Here is a 20,672-nt window from a genome sequence, read left to right on the forward strand (position 1 = left end):
GAACGTGCGCTTGAAGACAGTAAATCAATCCCTGCCACCCCAGCGTTGCGGCAATTTTCTCCGAGCTCCGGGGTGACATCTTGAATGAATCAATCAAGTAAAAAAAATCCCCTCCCCTGAAAAAGTTTGTGTATAAAATGGAAAAATGACTAGTTTGAACTCGAGATGCAGTCCATGTTCCTGTCAGCTTACAACGTGACCATCGAAGACTTTGAATTTAACGACGTTATTGCTGAGTTACTCTGGACAAAGTTGTTGGAGCGGTTTTTTGTTTTTCTTTCTAGTGATACTTGCCCAGAAAGGTCAAAGGTCAGCATAAGTTATTTTGGTGAAATGTCACAACTTTGAACTCATGGAGTTTGTGAGAAAGTGGTCCTCTCACAAACTTGCTTTTTCAAGATGACGGAACAAAGTTTCATTTAAAAAAAAAAAAATCATACACAAACGTACTTTTATTGAAATTTATGTAAATTAGTGAATTAAATTAAATCCATACATAAACAAAAATGCCCAAAATATCAAAAGAGCGAAGTAGCAAAGTCAATGCAACAGTTTAACCGACAGTGGTTGAGAGCTGCTGGAACTCACTCGGCCCTGGACTCCATTCCTGGTCACTGGATTCATGAGGCTTGGATTATAATTTTTTGGCAGAATTTTTTCGAACTTGAAAAATAATCGATGAAAGTGAACGATGTTGATGAAGTTTCACACATTTCAAATCACATTCGTGGTGCGGTGATGCGTCAACGCCATGTTCACGGTCCAGCGCGAGAAGCTGCACCGGCGTTCTCATTGATATCTGATCTGAAGTCAGTATGGGCACCCGACTATGACCTGAATTTGGAACTGGCGTTAAAAGTTAAACAGACTTTCACAAAGACATGTTTGAATGCCAGAGCGGGTCAAAAGGTCATAGTTTTATCACAATAGTTCTTAAAACTTGAGTTAAACGAGTAAATGAAGTCCGGGGGAGGAGCGAGTTCAGGCACCGACAACGATGGGCTCCACACTTAACTGACATTAAATTCCCTTACATGACGTATGTGCTTTTAAACGAGGATGAGTGCTGAGTGCAAAAATAGATTTTGCATTTGGAAAAAAATAATAGGATTGTCTTTTTGTTCTATTTCACTCACACACTCCTTTGACACACACACACACACACATATTTCCTTAAAGCTTTTATTGCCTGGCATAAGGCTGAAGCCTCGAAGCACACAGGTAGTAACAGTACTGGTGTGTTGGTGACCCTCACCAGTGAGTTCATCTCATCCACTCTAGTTGACCTTTACCCCACACACACACACACACACACACACACAAAAACATAATGTACAAAAGCACACACCACAAACACGTTACGTCTGGTGAATGGGTAAACAGACACAAAAGAAGTAATACACTGACTTACAAACATTACATGACTGCATGTTTCCTGGTAGAAAATAATTAAACTGGTCTATATTGCTTTGGCCTGTTCTGTGAAAAGCCGGCTCATGTCGTCCTTCTGTGGTCGCGTGGATGCAGAAGCACTCGAGAGCCACTCGGCTGCACCGCTGAGAGGACTCGGCAGCAGGAGAAGGTGGGAAAACATACCGACGCCGCGTCTCCATCTTCAGCCGTGTTTGACCCACCGTTCCTCCTCGTCTTTCCCTGTTTGTCTCCTTCCTGGTGGAGGCTTCACGTTAGAACCCCAGAGAGTCTTTTTGTGCTGGGAAGTCTGTGTCCTCTTGGTCCCATTTACCTGGGGACAGGCACTCTTCAGTGTTGAAGTCCTGAGGGTTTACCCCAATGTCCAGGACCTGGGGGTTAGTGCGAGACTCAGCGAGTCTGCAGGAACAGAGAGGGAGAGAGATTTAAGAGCAGACTGCTGGGTTCTGATCGAGCTCACTGATAATAATGAATCGTGACTCTGGGACAATGCACATGGACAAACGGGTGAGCGATAAACACAGTGACACTCCCAAGATTTAAAAGCCAAACGTGGCTACAAATGTGAACGGATCACAACCAATATGACATGTTAGATCTCTGTGTGGCGTCACGTGACACTAAAGAGTTTGATGAGGAACATTTGTGATGAAGATGTGGACACAATAGAGGACAAAACCTTGTATGGTCTGATCAAACAAGGGCCCTGAGCTGTGTTAATGGTGTCGAACACTGAGATCCAGACAGATGAGCAGGCTTGAATAGTGGTTGACTAATGAGGATCCAGGGAATGACATTGTTACCTGAGCAGGATTCAAAGCTATCCAGACTGCGGCTAGGAGGAGGAGGAGGGGGGGGGGGGGCAAAGGAAACATCACAAGTAAGGAAGGAAACAAGTCAGCGAACTGTTCAGAGATGCATTTAAGTGCTTGACAACAAAACCACAGCATCGCGTGTCTTCTTATTCACACTCAACAGGCACTTGAGGAAGTCCTCTCCACAGCCAGCAGGGGGCAGCGCAGCCTCTTACAGCAACAAAAATGCCCTTGAATAAATGTTGCTCCAAGGAAAACGACTGCATAGTGAGAGAACTGCTCATCGAAGAGAATAAAAATAAGTTGCATATAAACATTCAGGAGTAGTTCAGCTTGGTAAGAGCCACTTTGAGGGCATAAACACCATCGGTCTCAAAAAGTGAATATATTTGGTGTTTTCTTCTTAATAAACCCTGTGAAAGAACACTTTAAGGGTGACGCTGAGGCACCTTGATGTGAATCCAGAGTCTAACCTCTCTCCCAGAACTCTTTTGTCTCCCAATTTTCACAACATGTCTTCCAGACAGGAGTCAACCTGGCCCGCCGGCCCCCGACTCCCCTTCAATCAGAGAATATCTCAGTAAGTACATCTCCGCTTCTGTCAGGAGTCTCCTCATTTATCACCGAGTGGGAGATTAACGGTGTAATTACAGCGTGAGCTGACAAATAATCATCCAATAACAAAGCCAGAGAGGCCTCTTAGTTCTTGATTACTACGACCACTCTCCTGCTAAGTGGGCATGAGAGTGGAGGGCCAGAAAGGAAATAAACGCAGTAATAAAAAGGTCTGAATGAGTCTTCATGGAGGTCTAAAACAAACAGTTGCAGGCTGCCACCTGAGTCGGCCACCAGGGCTCACACTGTTGATGCAGAGCAAATGGAAACATTCATCACAGGGCCGCGGCTCCACTCTGATTAGTGAGAGGCTGACAGAGACGGAGCTGGAGGATTTCCAATCAGCAGAGACAACGCTCCATCCTGGCAACCTTGAACCTGAACATGATGAGATCTCACGAGCTGCACTTACAGGCATCGACTGAATCGACTTTAACTCAAAATAAGTGACTTTCTGATGCGTTTGTGATATGAATCTCAAAGCGGCAACGTTCAGAATGAAGGGCTTGCCGTCAGCAGTCAGTAGCAGCATGACTCAGGGTGGGTGTGGGCTGTGTCAAGGCCTGGGAGCTGAGCCGGTCTGTGGGGGAGGCTGTGTTCGTTACCAGAGCCGCCCAAACCACAGGTGGCTATTTGCAGAACAGCAGACTGTGATTTGGGAGGGAGGAAAATAACCAGAAGCACACTTCTTCTTACCTTGAGAACGCCTCGTCCAGGCCGTCCTCCAGCTCCTGCCACACACAACACAGTTCTGGTTAAGTATTTCTGGAGTGGAGACATGCGAACTTCAGCTAGAGCTGGATAACAATAGCTTGACCCCTCACACATTCCTTAATCAGAAAGTGGTGTAGAGGTTAATCTTTACACACCCTCTACAGCTGTGACACACCCCCCCCCAGGGTAAGGCCACACCCCTTCAATAGGCTGCCCCCCCCCCCCGAGAGTCCAGCAGGTACTAATCAATCAGTGTTTCTACTTCAACGCTGACACAGAGTTCTTCTTTCATCTTATCAAGCCTGAACAGCTGAGTCTTAAGGACCAGGCCCATTCTTGTCTTACCCATACAGTATTGTTGTTCTCAGTTGCGTGATTATGCACCATAAATGGATTCGCTTCCGTCTGCTTTGTTCCTGAGTGGACCAGCGCCGCGTTAGCCCCCTCGGCCAAGTCCAGCAGCTCTGCTGTGGCTACTTCTGCAAAAAACAAACACGGAGATCACTTTTTGTATACAAATTCTCAAAGCAACATTCAACAAGTGTGATCAGCGTTAGTTCTACACAGAGAAACGGGTTTGGCAAGAGATGAATGTGCTGTGTTTAGCCGCTCCATCATCTCGTGTTTGCTCAGGCCCTCTCCTCCTCATTACTCCTCTAATGTGTCTCACTGATGCCGCCATCTGTGCCTTGTCACTGTGTGATGAGTGAGCTCGGAGTAACCCTGACTTAACCGCCTAACCAGCGCTGATCTGTAGAGAGATTGGCTGGTAATGGGCTCATCTGACCATTCATGTGTGCCAATAGTGTGTGTCAACGCTCGTGTCTTTCCTGTCTTTAAGCTAACCATCTCTGCTGACAACAAACAAAACACAAAAGCTAATGCTAGCCCAACACAGCGCTGCTGATGTTGGAACTAAATATCCTTAACGGAACAATCAAAAACAGAGACTAAGTCAGCACTCCCCTTCTCTCCAGCCTGGCCTGTGGAGGAGGCAACACTACCAGTAGCTTGGTAGAAGCAGGTCAGCTGGCGGATTCATCATTCCTAGCACTGGCACCAAGAGGAAGCTGAAGGTGTCGTGTGTCGGGATAAAGCTGACTCACCACTGATCCTGAGAGCTCGCCTGACTCACTGGACTGTATTTCATCAGTCAAATGAAAGGGTACATAGATGTCACCTCCCGATGGCTATAAAGCTGTGTTGGCCTTGAAGCTACAGTGAAACCAGTAGAGAAACTTTGGCCCGTTCAGAAACTTCCACCATGTATTAGTCCGCTGTCGTGCGCCAATTATCTCACCAGAAATCCGAACCGCTGGCAGCCAAATGACCATCTGAACCCTCAGAGGGATAATGGAGAATCCAAATGCCTCTCTATTACCACAACATGTTTCCTTGTCCTACTTTGTTGAGTTTTCACACTCCAGATCATCCTTAAAACCCATGTCAGCCATAAATTGCAACACATGCATCCAGGGCCATGGCCCCAAATCAAGTGTCAGAACAGATTTAGAGAGACCCCTTTCCGGCTGGAGGCCAAGTGGCAGGGCAGAGGGGGAGGGTGGGAGGTGGGGTGGGTGCGGGCCAGTGGCAAAGCTGGTATTTTCAGATGGTTTTGGCATGGCTTCTGTCTGAAACTGAAGCTTCCATTTTAAAACAGATGGCGTAGTAAGTGTGACAGAGAACAAAACCGCACAGACACAGAGGAACGAGTGTGCGGCCGTTCAGCCTCCAGCAACAGCCTCATCTTAATATTTCATCTGTGGACAAGACACAGAGCTAATAATGCCTTCAGGATGTCCAGCTCAGCGGATAACCACATGCACAGAGGGCATGATTCACATCTCAAGATGACCAAACAACTGGGTCTTGTCTCTTCTGTGTTATATGTACAAACAAGCCTGTGATTGTGCCGCTGCAGAGGTGTCCCATCAAAACTTAACTGTTTGAAAGAAGAAGCATCATCATTTCCCATCGCCACCTCCTGACAGTGCTACTTGTGATGGGAACAAATAATATTCAAGCAAATGTGGTTAGCTGACCTGCTACCTCGAGACAAGCCAACCTCGGACGAGTGGCTGAATACTCTTCCTTCCCCTCAGGCTACGTTTGCTGTGACAGAGAAAGACATGATGATGGCTGACATGACTGACCTCCTCCCCTCAGGCTGCCCAGGCTTGCTGAGCTCTCCGACTGAGAGCTGCTGGCTCCTTCTCCGTCAGAACCCGACTTCACTCGCTTCTCTTTCTCTGCAAGTGGGGGTGCGACAAGAGGGAAGAAAACACAGAGAGAGAAGAGAAATCAATGCTGTTAAAGAAGACCGGCGAGCTTTTATTCAGGGACTTGTAACAGTGCTGGTGCATTACTACAGAGACGCTCCTCTAGCAGCTGAAAATGTGTGTATTTCATGATTCACCAGCCAAGCAAATAATGTGTGTAAACAACTTAGCAGGAGTAAATTGGCAGGTAAGGCTAAGGCCATTACTCAAGCCATCTGCTAGCTTAAACGTGGAGGGCTTCAGAAACAAACACACACTCGGTGCAGCAGCGAGACAATATTTAAATGAACCAGGCAGGGCATCTGGGTCAGACGGATAATAGCCTCTCGCTGCAAACATCCTCACCTGCTCAGAACAAGGACTTTTCTCGGTATATACGTGAGCGAGTACAGTTATACACCGTTATAAATAGCATCCAATCCCCTGTCATCAAGGTTAGGCTAACAAATCACAGGGAAACACAAGCGAGACTAAAACTCAGGGATGTGGTCAGAGATTAAACGTCCATTCTAAAATGAGCTGCTTACCAACAGCAGATCGCTTTTTTTTCACATTTTTAATTCTGAACTCTCCTTGGTCTGGAAAAAAAAAAAAAAAAAGCCAAACATCCCACGTCCCATGAGTCCTGGCAGCTTTGCGATGGCAGTGTCAGAAGACTTCCCCAGCGGCCCCGCTTTTCAGTCTCCAATAAACATGGCACCAACTTAAAGCTACACCAGTTCAAAGTAAGCACTGGTGTTTGGAGTGAATATTCTACGAAAAACAGACCTGATGAAGAGAGATGGGGAGGAATGTGGGTCAGAAATGTGTGGTCGTCTACAGAGAAGCATTGTGGGTGGTGGAGGAGGGAGTTTGTCAGCCTCGCTTGTTGCTCGCTTCTTACTGATACCTCATCTTCCTGCCCCGATCCTCCAGGGTTACGCAACTTCAATGAAACTAACTCAAAAGGACTTTTCCCCCTTTTCTCCTCTGTCTTACTTTCTTTCTTCTTTACCACAAGAGAAACACCACTTCTTCGTTTTGAAAAATTCCTCACCCCCCCCTCTGTAACCCCCTCACCAGCAAGCATCAGTGACACTATATTGAACCAAGAGAGTCGGCTCCATAAATTAGGCTCTGGGAAAAAACAAGACAAGAGGAGGTGAAGAGTGGGGAGAGAGGAAGAAACCGGGAGGCAGCGTGAACTGCGGTTAGAGCAGCTGAGAGGGAAGGGGATACACGGTATTTAATATTCAGCTCAGAAATACAAAAATACAAATGAAGAGGCGTGAGGCGCCTGTGGCCTTTATCATGGGAAAAGTACTGCTCTCCTTTTAATGAAAATGTGCCCACATTAAAACATTCCTGCACACCACAGAAGAAGTCAGGGTAGAACTGGGGAGTGTCTGCAATTTTCATACAGTGCCAGTGTGGGTCTGTTAAACAAGCCTGACTTCTCGTGAGACGGGATCAATGACACTGTGAGCTCATCTCTTGCAAACTCTGCCCCGCCTTTCATGCTCCCTGCCCTCTTCTCCCCATCCCCCTCCTCTTTCTCTCTACGCTCCCTTCTCTCAGTGCTGGGATGGATGAGGGGGGGTTGGACAAAAAAGGTGGGAGACTGAAGGTGCCAGGTGCCAATTTAGAGAGCCAGCCACAATGGCCAATCAAAGGATTTGTGTAGAGATGAGGATGATGGGAGGTTGCCTTCCTCAGGCGTCTGTACTGGATTCACACATGCAGTAAATTGCATGCGTGTTCTGCTGAGCTGCACCAAAAAAAGAAGCTGGTTTTGTGTGACACCATCCTTACACAGCACTATGAATGTGGCTGTGTCCACACACACAGACACAGACACACACACACTTTCTGCCTGTCTCCTCACAAATTCGCAGACATTGAATGCCTGGATGTAAAAGATCAAAACTGGAGATAAATAATGAGCAGAACACTTTTTGTTGTGTAGGGTGCCTTCAAAATGAATCCTCGACAGGGAAAATCCCACCTCCCACACGTCGTCCTGAGTCCTATTCCCACTATAAATAGAAGATTTACTCTAGACGGCCCACCGGTGCCCCAGGCTAACCTTAATTTCTCCTCACCCCTCCCCTGTTGATACCTAGATGCGCCTTTAACCATGACGGAGGTGCTCATAATGAAGAGGAGCTGCTCAACTGAAAACAGCTCTCTCTGCTCCCTGGGTGATGATTTAACCACTGCAGGGAGAACGCCTCCAATCCCCCTGGTCATTCTTTGATCTGTGTGTGTGTGTGTGTGTGTGTGTGCGCGCGTGTAGTCTTTTCCAGCCCTTCCCTGGAATGTGTGTTTCTATGATGATAAAAGTCATTTTGTGGCCACCCAGAGCTGGAGAAGGATGTGCAGGTTAAATGCAGAGAACAACAACAGTGGGGGAGGACGAAGGAAGAGAGGAGCGTTTTCGCTCATCCGTCACACTCTGTGTGTCGTCGGGGGCGACCATGCGTACCTTCCTTGGCAGCCTGCCAGAATTCAAACGCCACTCTGAAAGCCTGAGCCACTGTTAGGGTTACTGCCTGCGCCTGTCGAAGGGAAGCAGAGAGAGAAGGGAGAGGATCAAAGGCAGATGAATAACACTCATCTCATCCACAGGCAGGAAGCTGAGGAGCTACGACCCCGCTTAAAACAAAATTTAAAAAAAAAAGGAAGTGACCGCAAAGACAAGAAGTTCCATCACAGATACTTGAAAGAAGGAAGAGAATCTTGCAGGCTGTTTATGTAAGTGAGAGGATACGTGGCCTTTAGACCAGAGTTAAATCAGTGAGGGGAAGGAAGAGAAGGGTGTGGCTCACTCGTCCAGCAAACCCCCAGGGATGGAGGGCATGCCAGAGGGACGACTGGCTCCCCTGCCGTCACACTCCTGCTCCTCATCTCTCTCCTGACTTCACACGACATAAAAGTCAGTGTATGTATTATATATATATATATTATTCTATACTGAATGGAACACACAGACCAACTATTGCCCTGTTACCCATGTGCTCATTACAGCAATCAGCAGTGGTCGACCTTCAGTGAAGGAGAGAGACTTCGTGGTTTTTTTACTCAAGTTCTGTGCTTAAGTACAATGTTGAGGTATTTGTGTTTTATTTATTCTTTTAGTCCACTACATTTCAAAGGATATACTGAACTTATATTCCCCCACGTTTAACAGCAACTTCACGAGGACACAATCCAAACAGCACAACTGGAACATACACAACCTTTAATGTGACCCTCAGAGGACCGAACGCTCCACAGCACTGAAATATACAAACAGCGTGTGGAATGCGTACTTTTACTTTTGATACTTGAGTCAACTCCATTTCAAATACTTGTCTACATTTAAAGTAGACAAGTACTACTGATCTTTGAGGCAAGTTGATCCTTTAATCATTATGATCTAAAAACATAATAGGGTCAGCATTGGAGGATTCATTAAAAATTGGATTCATAATTTTTAAAGAAGGTGCGATTTTTGCTTCGACTAAAGATTACGTGAATAATTTGGATACACAGACGTGTGTGGATAGTTGATGTCTCTGCTTACCACTTTTCTCTTAGTGCAGAGGAAGGCATGACACTCCAGAGTCTCGTTGTGTTGGCTCTGAACGATGTAGGCAAACACTTTGTCATGCATCTTGTCCGCTGTGCAATATGATATTCTGGGGGGGGGGGGGGACAAAACAAAACACACATTTTAATAAAAATTCATCACAGATCAAGTGAGGCCATCTTGCAACTTCATCTGAGCTAAGCCCTTAAGCTAGTCCAGCAATCTGATTTAAACTGTTCAATCTATCATCCCTCTACGCTATTAGACAAAAATCCCTGGCATGTTTGAAGCCAGCTGCAGTCACAATCCCATCGGCCCACACATGATCGAACACACGCACAGACACAGACACACACCCAGCCCAGCTGTGTGTGTGCAGGTACAACAGCTCAACAATGTTGTAAATTCACATTGAAGACGTGGACGTCTGTGCAGGTTTGCCAACGGGATGCTGCTCCGTCCTGCCTCTCAAACAAGTCGCTACATCACACTCCCCTTGTCTAACAACCCTGACACACACTGAGCTTTAATTTAGAGCTTTTAGTTCAGGCCTGGCCTGTTTAAGAGGTGTCACAATGGCTTGCTGAGGTGTAGACGGCCTGAACTCTCTCATTCTTTTGTGTCCCATGTGTGAGGCATCAGTCTTGCTCGTCAGTCTCAGGTGCAGGGAAGGGTTTTAAACTGAGCAGTAATGATCCACAAATAGCCTTCCTCCACCATTTGATCATGATTGCCTTGGAACAAAGTGACGGGCACATGGGCCAGTTGGGAGGGAGGCTCAAAACGATGAGGAGAGCTGTAACGAACGTCTGCCATCTGTCCTTCCCGTCCCCTTCAACTACAGTACGGTTGTCACATACTCTGTCAACGACTGGCTAAGGAATGTAAAGGTGAGGAGACACTAAATCAATAAAAGCAGGGGAGATGATGTTGGTGGAAGAATCACAGCTGCAGCCGAACAAAACAGATCCACAGGAACATTTTTGTATAAGTACACCCAATCTTTTAATGGTGGTCCATCTTCTAAGTGGATGTTTGGGGTCGAGGCTTCAGCCGGCTGGGTGACACCTTTGCTGCTGCTTTATGTCTTCACACATGAGGGGGGGGGTCACAGCTGCACTCATCTCACACAAATTTTTAAATGCAGCAGCAAACAAATAAGCCACTTCCACTGGAGCCGTATCGCAAAACATGGCTACTGGGAGTTGTTGTTCGGTTACTTAAAAAAGCTACTTTAATAAACAATTAATAAACAATTAACTGCTTTGAGTTACTGTTTAAAATCTGTTTCCAGCTCTTCCTGACTGTATATCATGGTTGTCTCGTCTCACTGCTGATCTGGGCAAATACAGACATTTTAGGATGTCAATGTGGCCTTTGGACTAATGGACTCTGTTCTTCAGTTTTAGCAAATAATCAATTATTCAAGAACACCGGATGGCAGGCAGATATCACAACTTGGCCAAGACAAACTCTGGTGAATGAAATGTTGAAAAATAAAATGCAATTTTCATGGCCCACACGAAACCCACCCGCCCATCTAATAGCTTTAGCACAATCCTGCTAACAAAAAGACAAACGCCAATCAAGATTGCACACAAACTAAAACGCGCAGGAAATAAAACAAGCAATTTGAACACACAATGATCATTTTTCAGAGAGGTGGCTTAATCCGTTAAGGAATCATTATGTGAATCCCACTTTGTCCCGGTGATTAGTAAAGAAAAAGAAGTGCCATGGCTCATGTTATCTGTTCAGTTACATCACACATAAGAATCACATCGATTCAGTTCGATCTCAGCCAGTGACAGCAGTGTTTCTCATTCTGCCCCCCCCCCGGGGACATGATACTCAGGTTCAGTCTTGGAAACAGCTCAGCGATGTAGAGAACAGATTTAATATAGATAAATGTTGAATGCCTGAGAAATTAAATCCATCCTGGTTACGACTACAGTTGTTCTGCGACAAGAGATACAAAATTAAAACGGGTGGAACTAAAAGAGGAGAATACACAAATGAGACACTGCAAATCAGGAAACAAGACAAGACGCTTCTCAAAGTGGTCCAGCATATCATAAAGGAAACTCCCTCACACTGGGATTTTGTCCTAAATCTGCCAGATTTGAGGGAAAAAAATGCAATTCCATTCATGCTTGCAAAATGAAAAGGAAGGAAGTCCCGTCACACCTTGATATGAAGACTCAGACGCTAGGAATTTTACAGTAGTGATTAACGCTCGGCTCATAAGCGCGAGGCCAACAGAGGTTAGGCAACGACATGCATGCAGGCTGCGGCAGGCAGGAGATCTGTAGGCATTTATTAGACAGGGTGTGTGTGTGTGTGTGTGTGTGTGTGTGCGCGCGCGTCAGTCACACCTGAGATGAAAGCTCAGACATACGACTGCTGTATTGCTCCCTGGAGAGAGAAACTGATGAGAAATCTTGCTGACAGTCTCTCTCTCTCCCCCTCTCTCATACACACACACACCCTTGAGTGATGGATGACACCCATCACACAATAACGACTATTGTTTTATTGAGGCTGATAAGAACAACTTTAAGTACTTCACATAACTGGGGGCGCCTGACTACATCAGGGACACCAAACAATGTGTGTCCCTGATGTAGCTGTGCGGTGCCAGAGGAAGAGGAGTCGCCGGTGGATTTGAGAGTGGTGGACTGACCTGTATATGGAAATGTTTTCTATCAGCTGGTTGGAGGCACTGTCGTAAAGGATGATTCCACGAGGGGAGACTGTTAACGTGACTTTCTGGAGTTTTTTCCCACTGGCTTTGGCCTGAAGGAGACAGAAAAGATGAATGTGAAACAGAGACAAAAATATCCCTTCAGTGAAATTCAAACTGGCTTTCATGTAAATCTTCTGATGGCCCCAGAATACCAAAACAATCAATCTCCTGCCATTAAGCTCTCATGGAATTTGGACAGAGGGTCAAAACCTCCAAAGACTGTTGAAACAAACATTAGAACTCCTAATGAACAAAGTCACTGTCTTAAACAAACAAAATTCGAAGACATTTAGGTCAAATGAAACATGAATGTTAGGGATTCCACAATCTGACAAGTTAAAAATATTCCATTCAGCAATCTGCCATCCAGCATGGACGGCGAGCAGATTAGAGCTAATCAGAGCCTCGGCCTCCCTCTCCATACATCAGTGTCCTGAGTCCCACTACCGCCGCCGCTAACTTCATTATCCACTGAGCTGCCAGATCCAATAACACTAAGCCTTTTCTACCATGATAAAGCTGGCTGAGCCCTATACTGAGCAACAGTGTCCAAACTAATTGCATCCTCCTCTAAATGTCAGCCTGGGCCTGAGGGGGTAAATGGGCAGCCAACCAAACACTTTTCACCAAGGTGTCAGTCAGGTCACTATAATTTTCAAGTGGTGAAGCGAGATGATGTGGGAAAAAAAAAAAAAGCGCTTGAGAAAAACTCATTTTCTGGGAGAACTTTTCTGAACAGTGATGTGTTGACAGGGGAGTTGTATACCCTTCCGCTAACGCGCGTGCGCGCATGTGTGTGTGTGTGTGTGTCGTCGCCGCTCACCGTGGCCACTATCCTCTTGACGGCAGCCGCTGAAAGCTCCTCTCCTTTGGGCTGCTCAACCATGGTGACCCCCAGGTACTTGAGCTGGAACACCATCCCTTCCAGGAGGGTCTCCCTCGTGTCCGTCCAGTTCTCTGGAAGCTCTGAAGATGAGAGAAACACACCAATGAGACATCGACTCATCATCAAAGTGGCTGCTAGTGCTGTGGAACAGGCTGAGGTACTCCTATCAGACATCTCCCATCCATTGCTTTTATTGACCAATTGTTTAATAATTCTGAACTGCATCTGTGATTACGTATGAATTACCGTCCCCTCTCATCCGTCACTACGTGTTGTACAAGCATAAATGCCATAAAACAAAGTTAAACTGAAGAAACTGTGGAATTTGGAATAAGCCTTCAGAATCGGAATAAAGAACCCTGTCAACCTCTCCCAGAGAAGTCAGTCATAAATATTAATCTCTTCCAAGTAAACGAGACAATGACATTATTCATTTATCACTGTAAATTATCTCAGTCTGAAGACAGCTGGGCGTGGCTGGTCGCAGCCAGGACTACCCAGCAAGGGAGAAAAAGATCGTACCTCAAAATAACCCCAAAATCTTTCAGTTCCATGTTCAGTTTATGGCGACAGTCAGCAACTGTCAGACCAAACTGCTACAAAAGCACAATGTCACAATTAAAGTTCACACAATCAGCTTTTTCAGTATTTCTCCATTTGCTGCCACAAACATGTCAACTCCTCCTCTGCTCTCAAAGGTTTTATGAACCTGCCACTATGTGCTGTAACGCTCAGCAGGAGCAGGGGACTCCATTTGACTCCTAAAAGGGCCATTAGGCAACACCCATCAATACCCCCCCCCCCCCCCCACTGTCTCTGTTTTGACTAAAGAAACATGCAATTAGTTGTAAATGGAAATAAATACATACACAATTTGATTGAAGGAGATTTAATGTGATGTATTTATTTATGCATATATTGTCTTTTTCACACTGGGGGGGAAAAATGATTTGAAGCACGCTGCTTCTAGCTTCAAATTAGAAATATTTCATTGGATTGAGAATACAGGAATCAGGTGCCGATCTACCTGCAGTTCCTCGGCCTAGAAACTAGGAATGAGACTGACCCGATCCAATATCACAATCTAGTGCAATACTGGCTTGGGTTACATCTCAGACAGCCGACTGACAGCGTCCATCCACATGATCAAAGTTTTTGCCGGGATGTGAATTGCTGGCGCTTGCTGGAAGGGTTTCGGTTTGTTTTTAGCTCTAATCAAAGTGTTCAGGGATTACTGAGCGTGCGTCTGGGTCGTGAAGACGCGGATTATACAAGACGATGCACCCGAGAGTTTAGAAAAGGAAATCTCGGGGCAGTTTTGCTGCTGCAGCTGTTGGCACTCTGGCCACTGTCTTCCTGCTAAATATACGTGGCTGGTGCTTTCAGCATTCTGGAACCAAAGAAGTGAGGGAAAACGTCTGAGCTCAAGGCACCTATTTCTGAAAGCCGGTATACACTTTGGGGGTAAAGTAACAGTTCATAGAAATGGAATCTTCCTTGGCCCGTACCACTGTTTCTTATTATTGACCCGCATTTTCAATTGACCTCAATTTACTTTAGAAAAAAAATCCTTCATTATTGTTTCTGACAACTCCACAATACAACTGATCCGTGTACTGGAAAACAATGAGCTCGATACATGAAGGATTTTCAAGAGAATGTACCCTATCAGATCACTTGATTTAAGGACCCATTTAATTTAAACCACAAGACAACAGCAGCAGCAGACTCCAACCTATAATATTCCCTCCTTCCCCAGCAAACCCAAACCAGTGCTGAGTGGTTGTGGAGAATGGTTTTAATGGTCTAAATACAGCTCAAACCAACCCCATAGCTAAGTGATGGGTGAGTCTGACAGTCAACATTCACTCTTAGGTCAAGGTCTTTGAGCTTGTATGTGTGTGGAGAACAGATCAGGCTGATCCTGTACATTAGCGCCTGGATAAGTACTGCCCTAGCTGTAACAGAACCTGTGGCAAACAAGCCGCAGATGCAATTCAAGACCTGCATCAAGTGGACTTAAAATGCCCATTATGGAAGTATAGCCCCCCGAAAATATCTCCAGATAATTGTACAAACATTTCGGGAATAATGAATAATGTAAAGTAGTCTTCAGCAACCACACTTCTGCTGCTTAAGATTGTGCTCCTATTCCCAAAAGCAACAGTGGGGACTCAGTCCGGGGCTTTTCAGTGTTTACTTAAAGCAACAGGGCTGACAGTTTTGCTCCAGTGAATTTCAACTATCTGTCAGATACGCTTTGAAGATGCTCTGAGTGATTCAGAGCTTAGGAGCGATGTCATTCACATAATACACTCAGCAGCAGCAGCAGACTTGTGCTGGTCCGGCCAAGATACCAGAAGCAAGCCCCTTTTGCTTCACCTGCCCATACTAATGCTTGCAGGGGGTCTCTAGAGATGACCAGCAGCTTGCCCTGACTGCTTGTTTGAGGAGCACCCCCGCCCCCACTCCTCCTCCCCATGAGGAACTCCACAGGCTCACTGTAATAGTTTTAATGAGCGATGAAACAATTTTCTACAGAGCTATTTTAAGACTGGTGCATATACATCCAGTGAGTGTTGCTTTTGTGTGGAATAATAATCCATTTTCATATTGGTCACATTTGCATTCACACCCCCCCCCCCCCCCGCCCCAGCAGCAGCCCCCTCTACAGCAGCTCTCTGCAGCTGCACTGCTGATTAGAGCAAACTTCAAAGGCTTGCTGGCTACGCTGGAGCTCTGGCTGGTCAGAGACTGCTGCTCGCCTGGGTGACACTGGAGCACTGATGTTTGCAGAGTAGACTGGGATACAATCAAGGGGGGACTGGGCCACAGCTGCTGCCAGTGTCAGTGAGCAAAAAAAAAACAAAACAACAAAAAAAAAAGCCCAAGGGTTTGATTTGCTAATCATCTTTAAAGAACAGTGTGGATAATGAACCAGCAGGGTGGTCTTGCTCCAGCTCTTTGCAAATCCAGGTGCCAGCACCTTGGTTCTCATTCTATAGCTGCCCAGTTCAGACTGCATCGCCACACAAAGCATCACGCAAATGCATCATGCATGGAAGAACATAAAGAATCTGCTAGCTGACCAACGAATGATGATCACCATATGTAAACCTTGGAGCAGATGAGACAAAAATCATTCATCTAATTAACAGTTAAGATGCAGGATCTACACTTTTTTCAGTTCTGATCTGAACGGGTATGTGGACCTGCACCACCATTCCGATATCCCATCTGTAGCCAAGATGAAAATGACGAATCCCCTTGAACACCGTAACTGACAAAAAGAAAAGCCTCCCTTCCTCAGCCAGCTGAGCATCTATAAATATTCATTAACATCTACAATATTCACACAGCGCGCTGGAGGACTTAAGGCAGTGACTCCAGGAGACACCTCTCCCAATCGATCGGTCTTGTCTGTGTTATTTATCCGAGTTCTCATGGACTAGCGGGGTCAAGGGCCAAGTGCTGTGTGTCTCATTAAGTGTTCCAGCCATAATGTCCAGGATGCTTTGAGAGATGACTTGAACTTCAACCACTTTGATGCCAGTGAGTTTCTACCAGAAAAATACTGTTTCCATTTTGCTCTGAAAATTTTATTCATTCCCAACATTAATTTTTGAAGGTGGAGGTAACGTCCTTCAATATGTTTGATAGGTAACATTGTGTAACACGTCTGCATTTTTGGCTCCTTACATTCAGGAATTAACCACAATTTCATAAAATAATAATCCTATATATAAACATAAAAACAGGGAAGATAGGTAGAGTAGTGCATCTATCCTAATTTATTTCCCCTCTCTATACTATAAAAGTACAGCTGAGGTGAATCTGGGGAATCTTACAAGCCGGTGATGTCAGCAATAACGCTGTTGTGCCAACGTTATGAATGTACTCGGTCCTCCTCTCCCAAGTTCAACTTACTAAATTTGAACTCCAAAGGACATGAGACACTCTATACTGCACAGAGGAACGTCTAAAGTCTGCAGTTGCTCAAATCATATCGGTGTTTATTGACACAGACTCGTGTCCTACACATGAGCAAACATCACTTTTACAAAATATTAACATACAAGGCAACCTTGGATAAAGCTACATGCTTATATGACTGCACATTGTTTTCATTTATCCTTACACATTACCTATTATGCCACCACCCGCATTATAGGGGTATCACCTATGAAATATCTCAAAAGCTACAGCTCTGGCTATCTTTTGACCAAAGCTTTGTAATGGCAAAAACCTTCCATGTCGATAGTTATGGATTTGTCGTGTAGTAACCTTCACCAGAGAGGTCATGTTTTCACTGGGCCTCTCTGTGTGTCAGCAGGATTGTGCAAAAAACTATGAGCCCGATTTTTACTCAACTTGGTGGATGGGTGTTACACGGGCCGGGGAAGAACCCATTTAATTTTGGGGCAGATTAGTCGTCACTCCACCACTAGCAACAGGAAGTCACTCCTTTATACGGCCCTAATGGGTCAACCAGATCCACATTCAACTCGGTCAGAAACTCCTTCAGAATTTGGTGATGGTTTACTGTAGAGACCAAGTTTTTGCTGAATTGTGTCTTGTTCTGCTGGTCCTAGTGGTCACAGGAGGTGATATTTACACCACAGCGCCCACATTAGTCTAATCCCTGAATGTAAAAATACAAATATGATCAGGTTTCACCTCCCATCCTCTCTAAAGAACCACCACACTGACGTACGCTGTGGTGCGACTGGGTTTGGCTCCCCTTGGTGGAGGTATGCCCTCTCCGAGTGACCTATAGTTAGTAATGTGATACCAGCTGTTGTAACACTTTGCAACAACCCTCCACAGAAAAACAAAACAAAACAAAACAAAACATGGACTTTTCTCGTTGAAGCAAAATCAGCCTATGAAGAAGTCCACTAGATCAGTCGAGAACTTGCTTAGATGGGCTCCGTCCCGCCACCTCCACCAGGACATCTTAATCAGGATGTAAATTAAGATCACATCATCAAACCTGCACAACCTTTAAGCCAGGCCACTGGTGATGGAAAATAGAGTTAAAACAGACAGATAGTCTCGTTAATAAAGGAGCATCAGATATCTGGCTAAAACCTTTGTGTAAATTAATGAAAAAAGTGGCATGGTTATTGCAAACATAAGAACTGTACATCCCCACGGTGTTGAACACATTAAAATCTCAATTCCTTAAAAATTGTGGTGTATTTTCTTCACTTCAGTATTTCAAGAAAAGCAATATGGGAGATTAGAGGAACTTGTTCAGTGACAAAGAATTACTAATAATTATTGTTTCTAGATTTTCTCCCATTACAGTGCAGGGGCCAAGAATGAAAGGCTTTAGTAGGTTTTACTTTGTTCAACCAACAATGAGCCGTCTTTTATGATATGGGCTTTAATGACTCTAGGCGGGAATGTGGAGCCAAGTAGACTCCTTGGGTGGTTTCGCCAGACCCTGGTAGAGGAAAATACACTGGAGGGGCCTCAGACATGCCTTTAAGATCCAATCATTTGACTCTATGAGCAATCTGGGACTTTTCATGAAGTTTTAATGAAGCTACAGAGGCAGCTGGGCCCTTTTGATGCTACAAGGGATCTGGAGAGGCAAGACACCACAGAGGTCTCAGGAATTATAATCAAAGGGCTGAGACTATGGAGGGCGGTGGTTGGGGTGTTGGTGTGCACAGCGGTCAAAGACACAGGCGATGTGGACAAGGGGGAAGAGTCAGTGTGGATCTCTGTATTGGTGTCTGTCAACAGCCAGTGATACTGGCAGTAATGAGGAGAGACGATCTGCTCTTCCTGGCCTCAAGCGTGGAAGACGACAGCCAGACGGAGTTGCGGGGGAGGGGGAGGAGGCATGGAGACATTCATAAATGAAGAACAAGCTGATAAGAGAGAGGAAGTGTGGTAGTTATGAACTAAAGCCAAATTATGCAAAGACAGGGAGGGAGTCAAACTGTCCCACTATAAATCCACATACACACAGCCCTCACACAACAAATGTAATGGACAATTAGGGAGATGCAACAGTGTAATCACCTTGGAAACAGCGGGAGAGCTCTGCTATGCTGCGAATGGCGGCTAAATCATGTGGTTAATACTCAGAGGTTGGCAGACAGGGAGATATATGCAGGCAGCGCTACGGGCATAAAACACAAATCACCACACAACTTAGACGTTTTAGCGCCGTGATCCAGCTCGCTGCCAGTTAACATTCCTAATGTTTTTCTGCTTGGAAATATATTCAGAGGAGCATTTATCAGGGGGCACGTCTTTGGTGTGACTACTGCCTGATAATTACCTGCAACACCAAATAGGAGTTAATGTTCAAACAGCATCAGGGGAAATTATTGCACAGGCTCGTTATTGACATCACTCTACAAGTAACACCAGGTCAATCGACTACAGCTGCGAGTACACGAGTAAGCCACCAAAGCGCCGAATCCCTCAGATATGCAACGGCCATTATTTTGGGATCCCAGAGGTGTGAAGCAACAAAGCTACACAGTCTGGTTTCACACTCCAACATAAATAAAGAGTGTCAGGTCAACGATCAAAGCTCCAGCAGGCTCCACAAGTCAGGCCTGCTGTATCAACAGTTTCCCCTTTGTTAAGATTTGAAAGGAGCGTCTGAGCACTGGGTGCTCGGTGCATGTGGGGTTGCATTGGCTTCAGTGGGCGAGGGAGGGCACAGAATCCCAGTGCAGTCACATGAACCCTCTGGATCACAAATTGTGAATGACTCATTGTTTTTGCTCTGGCTGGACATGCTCCTGCCCACCTGCCTGCAGTCTCAGAACAAGATGGAAAATGAATAAATGTCCATCGGGGCATCAGTAGTTCGAAAACACACTTGGCCACATTGAATTCTGGCAAATATGAGGCTCTGAATTCTTGTTTTGTTTGGAGAAGTGCGTCAGCCAGGGATTTTGGGAAAGCTGTGCTGTCTGGCTGCCCTTTACACAGTCAGCTCAGATGTATGAACTTTGGACAGAGGTAACACTACATGCTCTCCAGCCAAGGACGCTGTGTGAACATGAGCAGGACAAGAGCAATTCTCAGGAAAAAACTGGCACAGGCTGGTTAATACAAGGGAAACCTCATTCTTAAGTTTTATAAACCAAAAGACCACAACATCATGTTAATCTTTCCATATTTTCTGACGTGAAAACTTTTCAGTCCATCACTTTAATCATGACGACAACAGTATCACTGCGCAGTGATTCTGCTGCTCATTTGTGACCGTTACCTTACGTACTCCAATGAACCAGAAGAGCTAAGCCAGTGGGAGGCAACTCCCGGCAAGTGTTACCAAACCAGACAGGTCTGAGGGGGAGGGGTCAGATAAAAACAGTCACACCACCTCCCGGCCACGGAGCTTTTAAAAAGATTGTCTATGACCCCTGTGGATAACTGGTGGAAACAGCAGCTTGGGCTCATCACCCACCCTGTTGAGAATAAATAACCGCTGAAACTATGATAGACGCCCTTTGCTCCCAACATGGCCGTGAGGCCTAAGTCAAGTCGCAACAACTTAATATACACAATATACTTAATATATTGTACAACACTTCATCTTTGAAAATCACAACAAAATGTGTGACTGAAGAAGAAATACTCCCCAAATACCACGGATTTA

The 20,672-nt window shown here is 45.4% G+C and overlaps 1 protein-coding gene across 4 annotated transcripts in view; it reads right to left on the bottom strand.

The window, feature by feature from the left end:
* Positions 1 to 424: 424 nt before the first annotated feature.
* Positions 425 to 20,672, bottom strand: part of ldlrap1b (low density lipoprotein receptor adaptor protein 1b) — a 29,618-nt gene continuing 9,370 nt past the window's right edge. The window contains exons 2-10 of one of the 4 annotated variants that reach the window (XM_086183087.1): positions 12,974 to 13,116; positions 12,088 to 12,200; positions 9,399 to 9,513; positions 8,319 to 8,391; positions 5,729 to 5,824; positions 3,960 to 4,054; positions 3,558 to 3,592; positions 2,235 to 2,266; positions 425 to 1,830 (exon numbers count right to left, since the gene is read on the bottom strand). In XM_086183087.1, coding sequence (XP_086039213.1) covers positions 1,784 to 1,830; positions 2,235 to 2,266; positions 3,558 to 3,592; positions 3,960 to 4,054; positions 5,729 to 5,824; positions 8,319 to 8,391; positions 9,399 to 9,513; positions 12,088 to 12,200; positions 12,974 to 13,116 — 749 coding nt within the window. In that variant the 3' untranslated portion in view covers positions 425 to 1,783. Of the gene's footprint in view, positions 1,831 to 2,234; positions 2,267 to 3,557; positions 3,593 to 3,920; positions 4,055 to 5,728; positions 5,825 to 8,318; positions 8,392 to 9,398; positions 9,514 to 12,087; positions 12,201 to 12,973; positions 13,117 to 20,672 lie in introns of all 4 variants that reach the window. The other 3 variants (XM_086183086.1, XM_086183085.1, XM_086183083.1) reach the window with 3 other exon arrangements.

The sequence above is a fragment of the Aulostomus chinensis genome, chromosome 17, assembly GCF_037954235.1.
Source record: "Aulostomus chinensis isolate RoL2024-O1b breed Wild chromosome 17, RoL_Achi_v1.0, whole genome shotgun sequence".
NCBI lineage: Eukaryota > Metazoa > Chordata > Actinopteri > Syngnathiformes > Aulostomidae > Aulostomus > Aulostomus chinensis.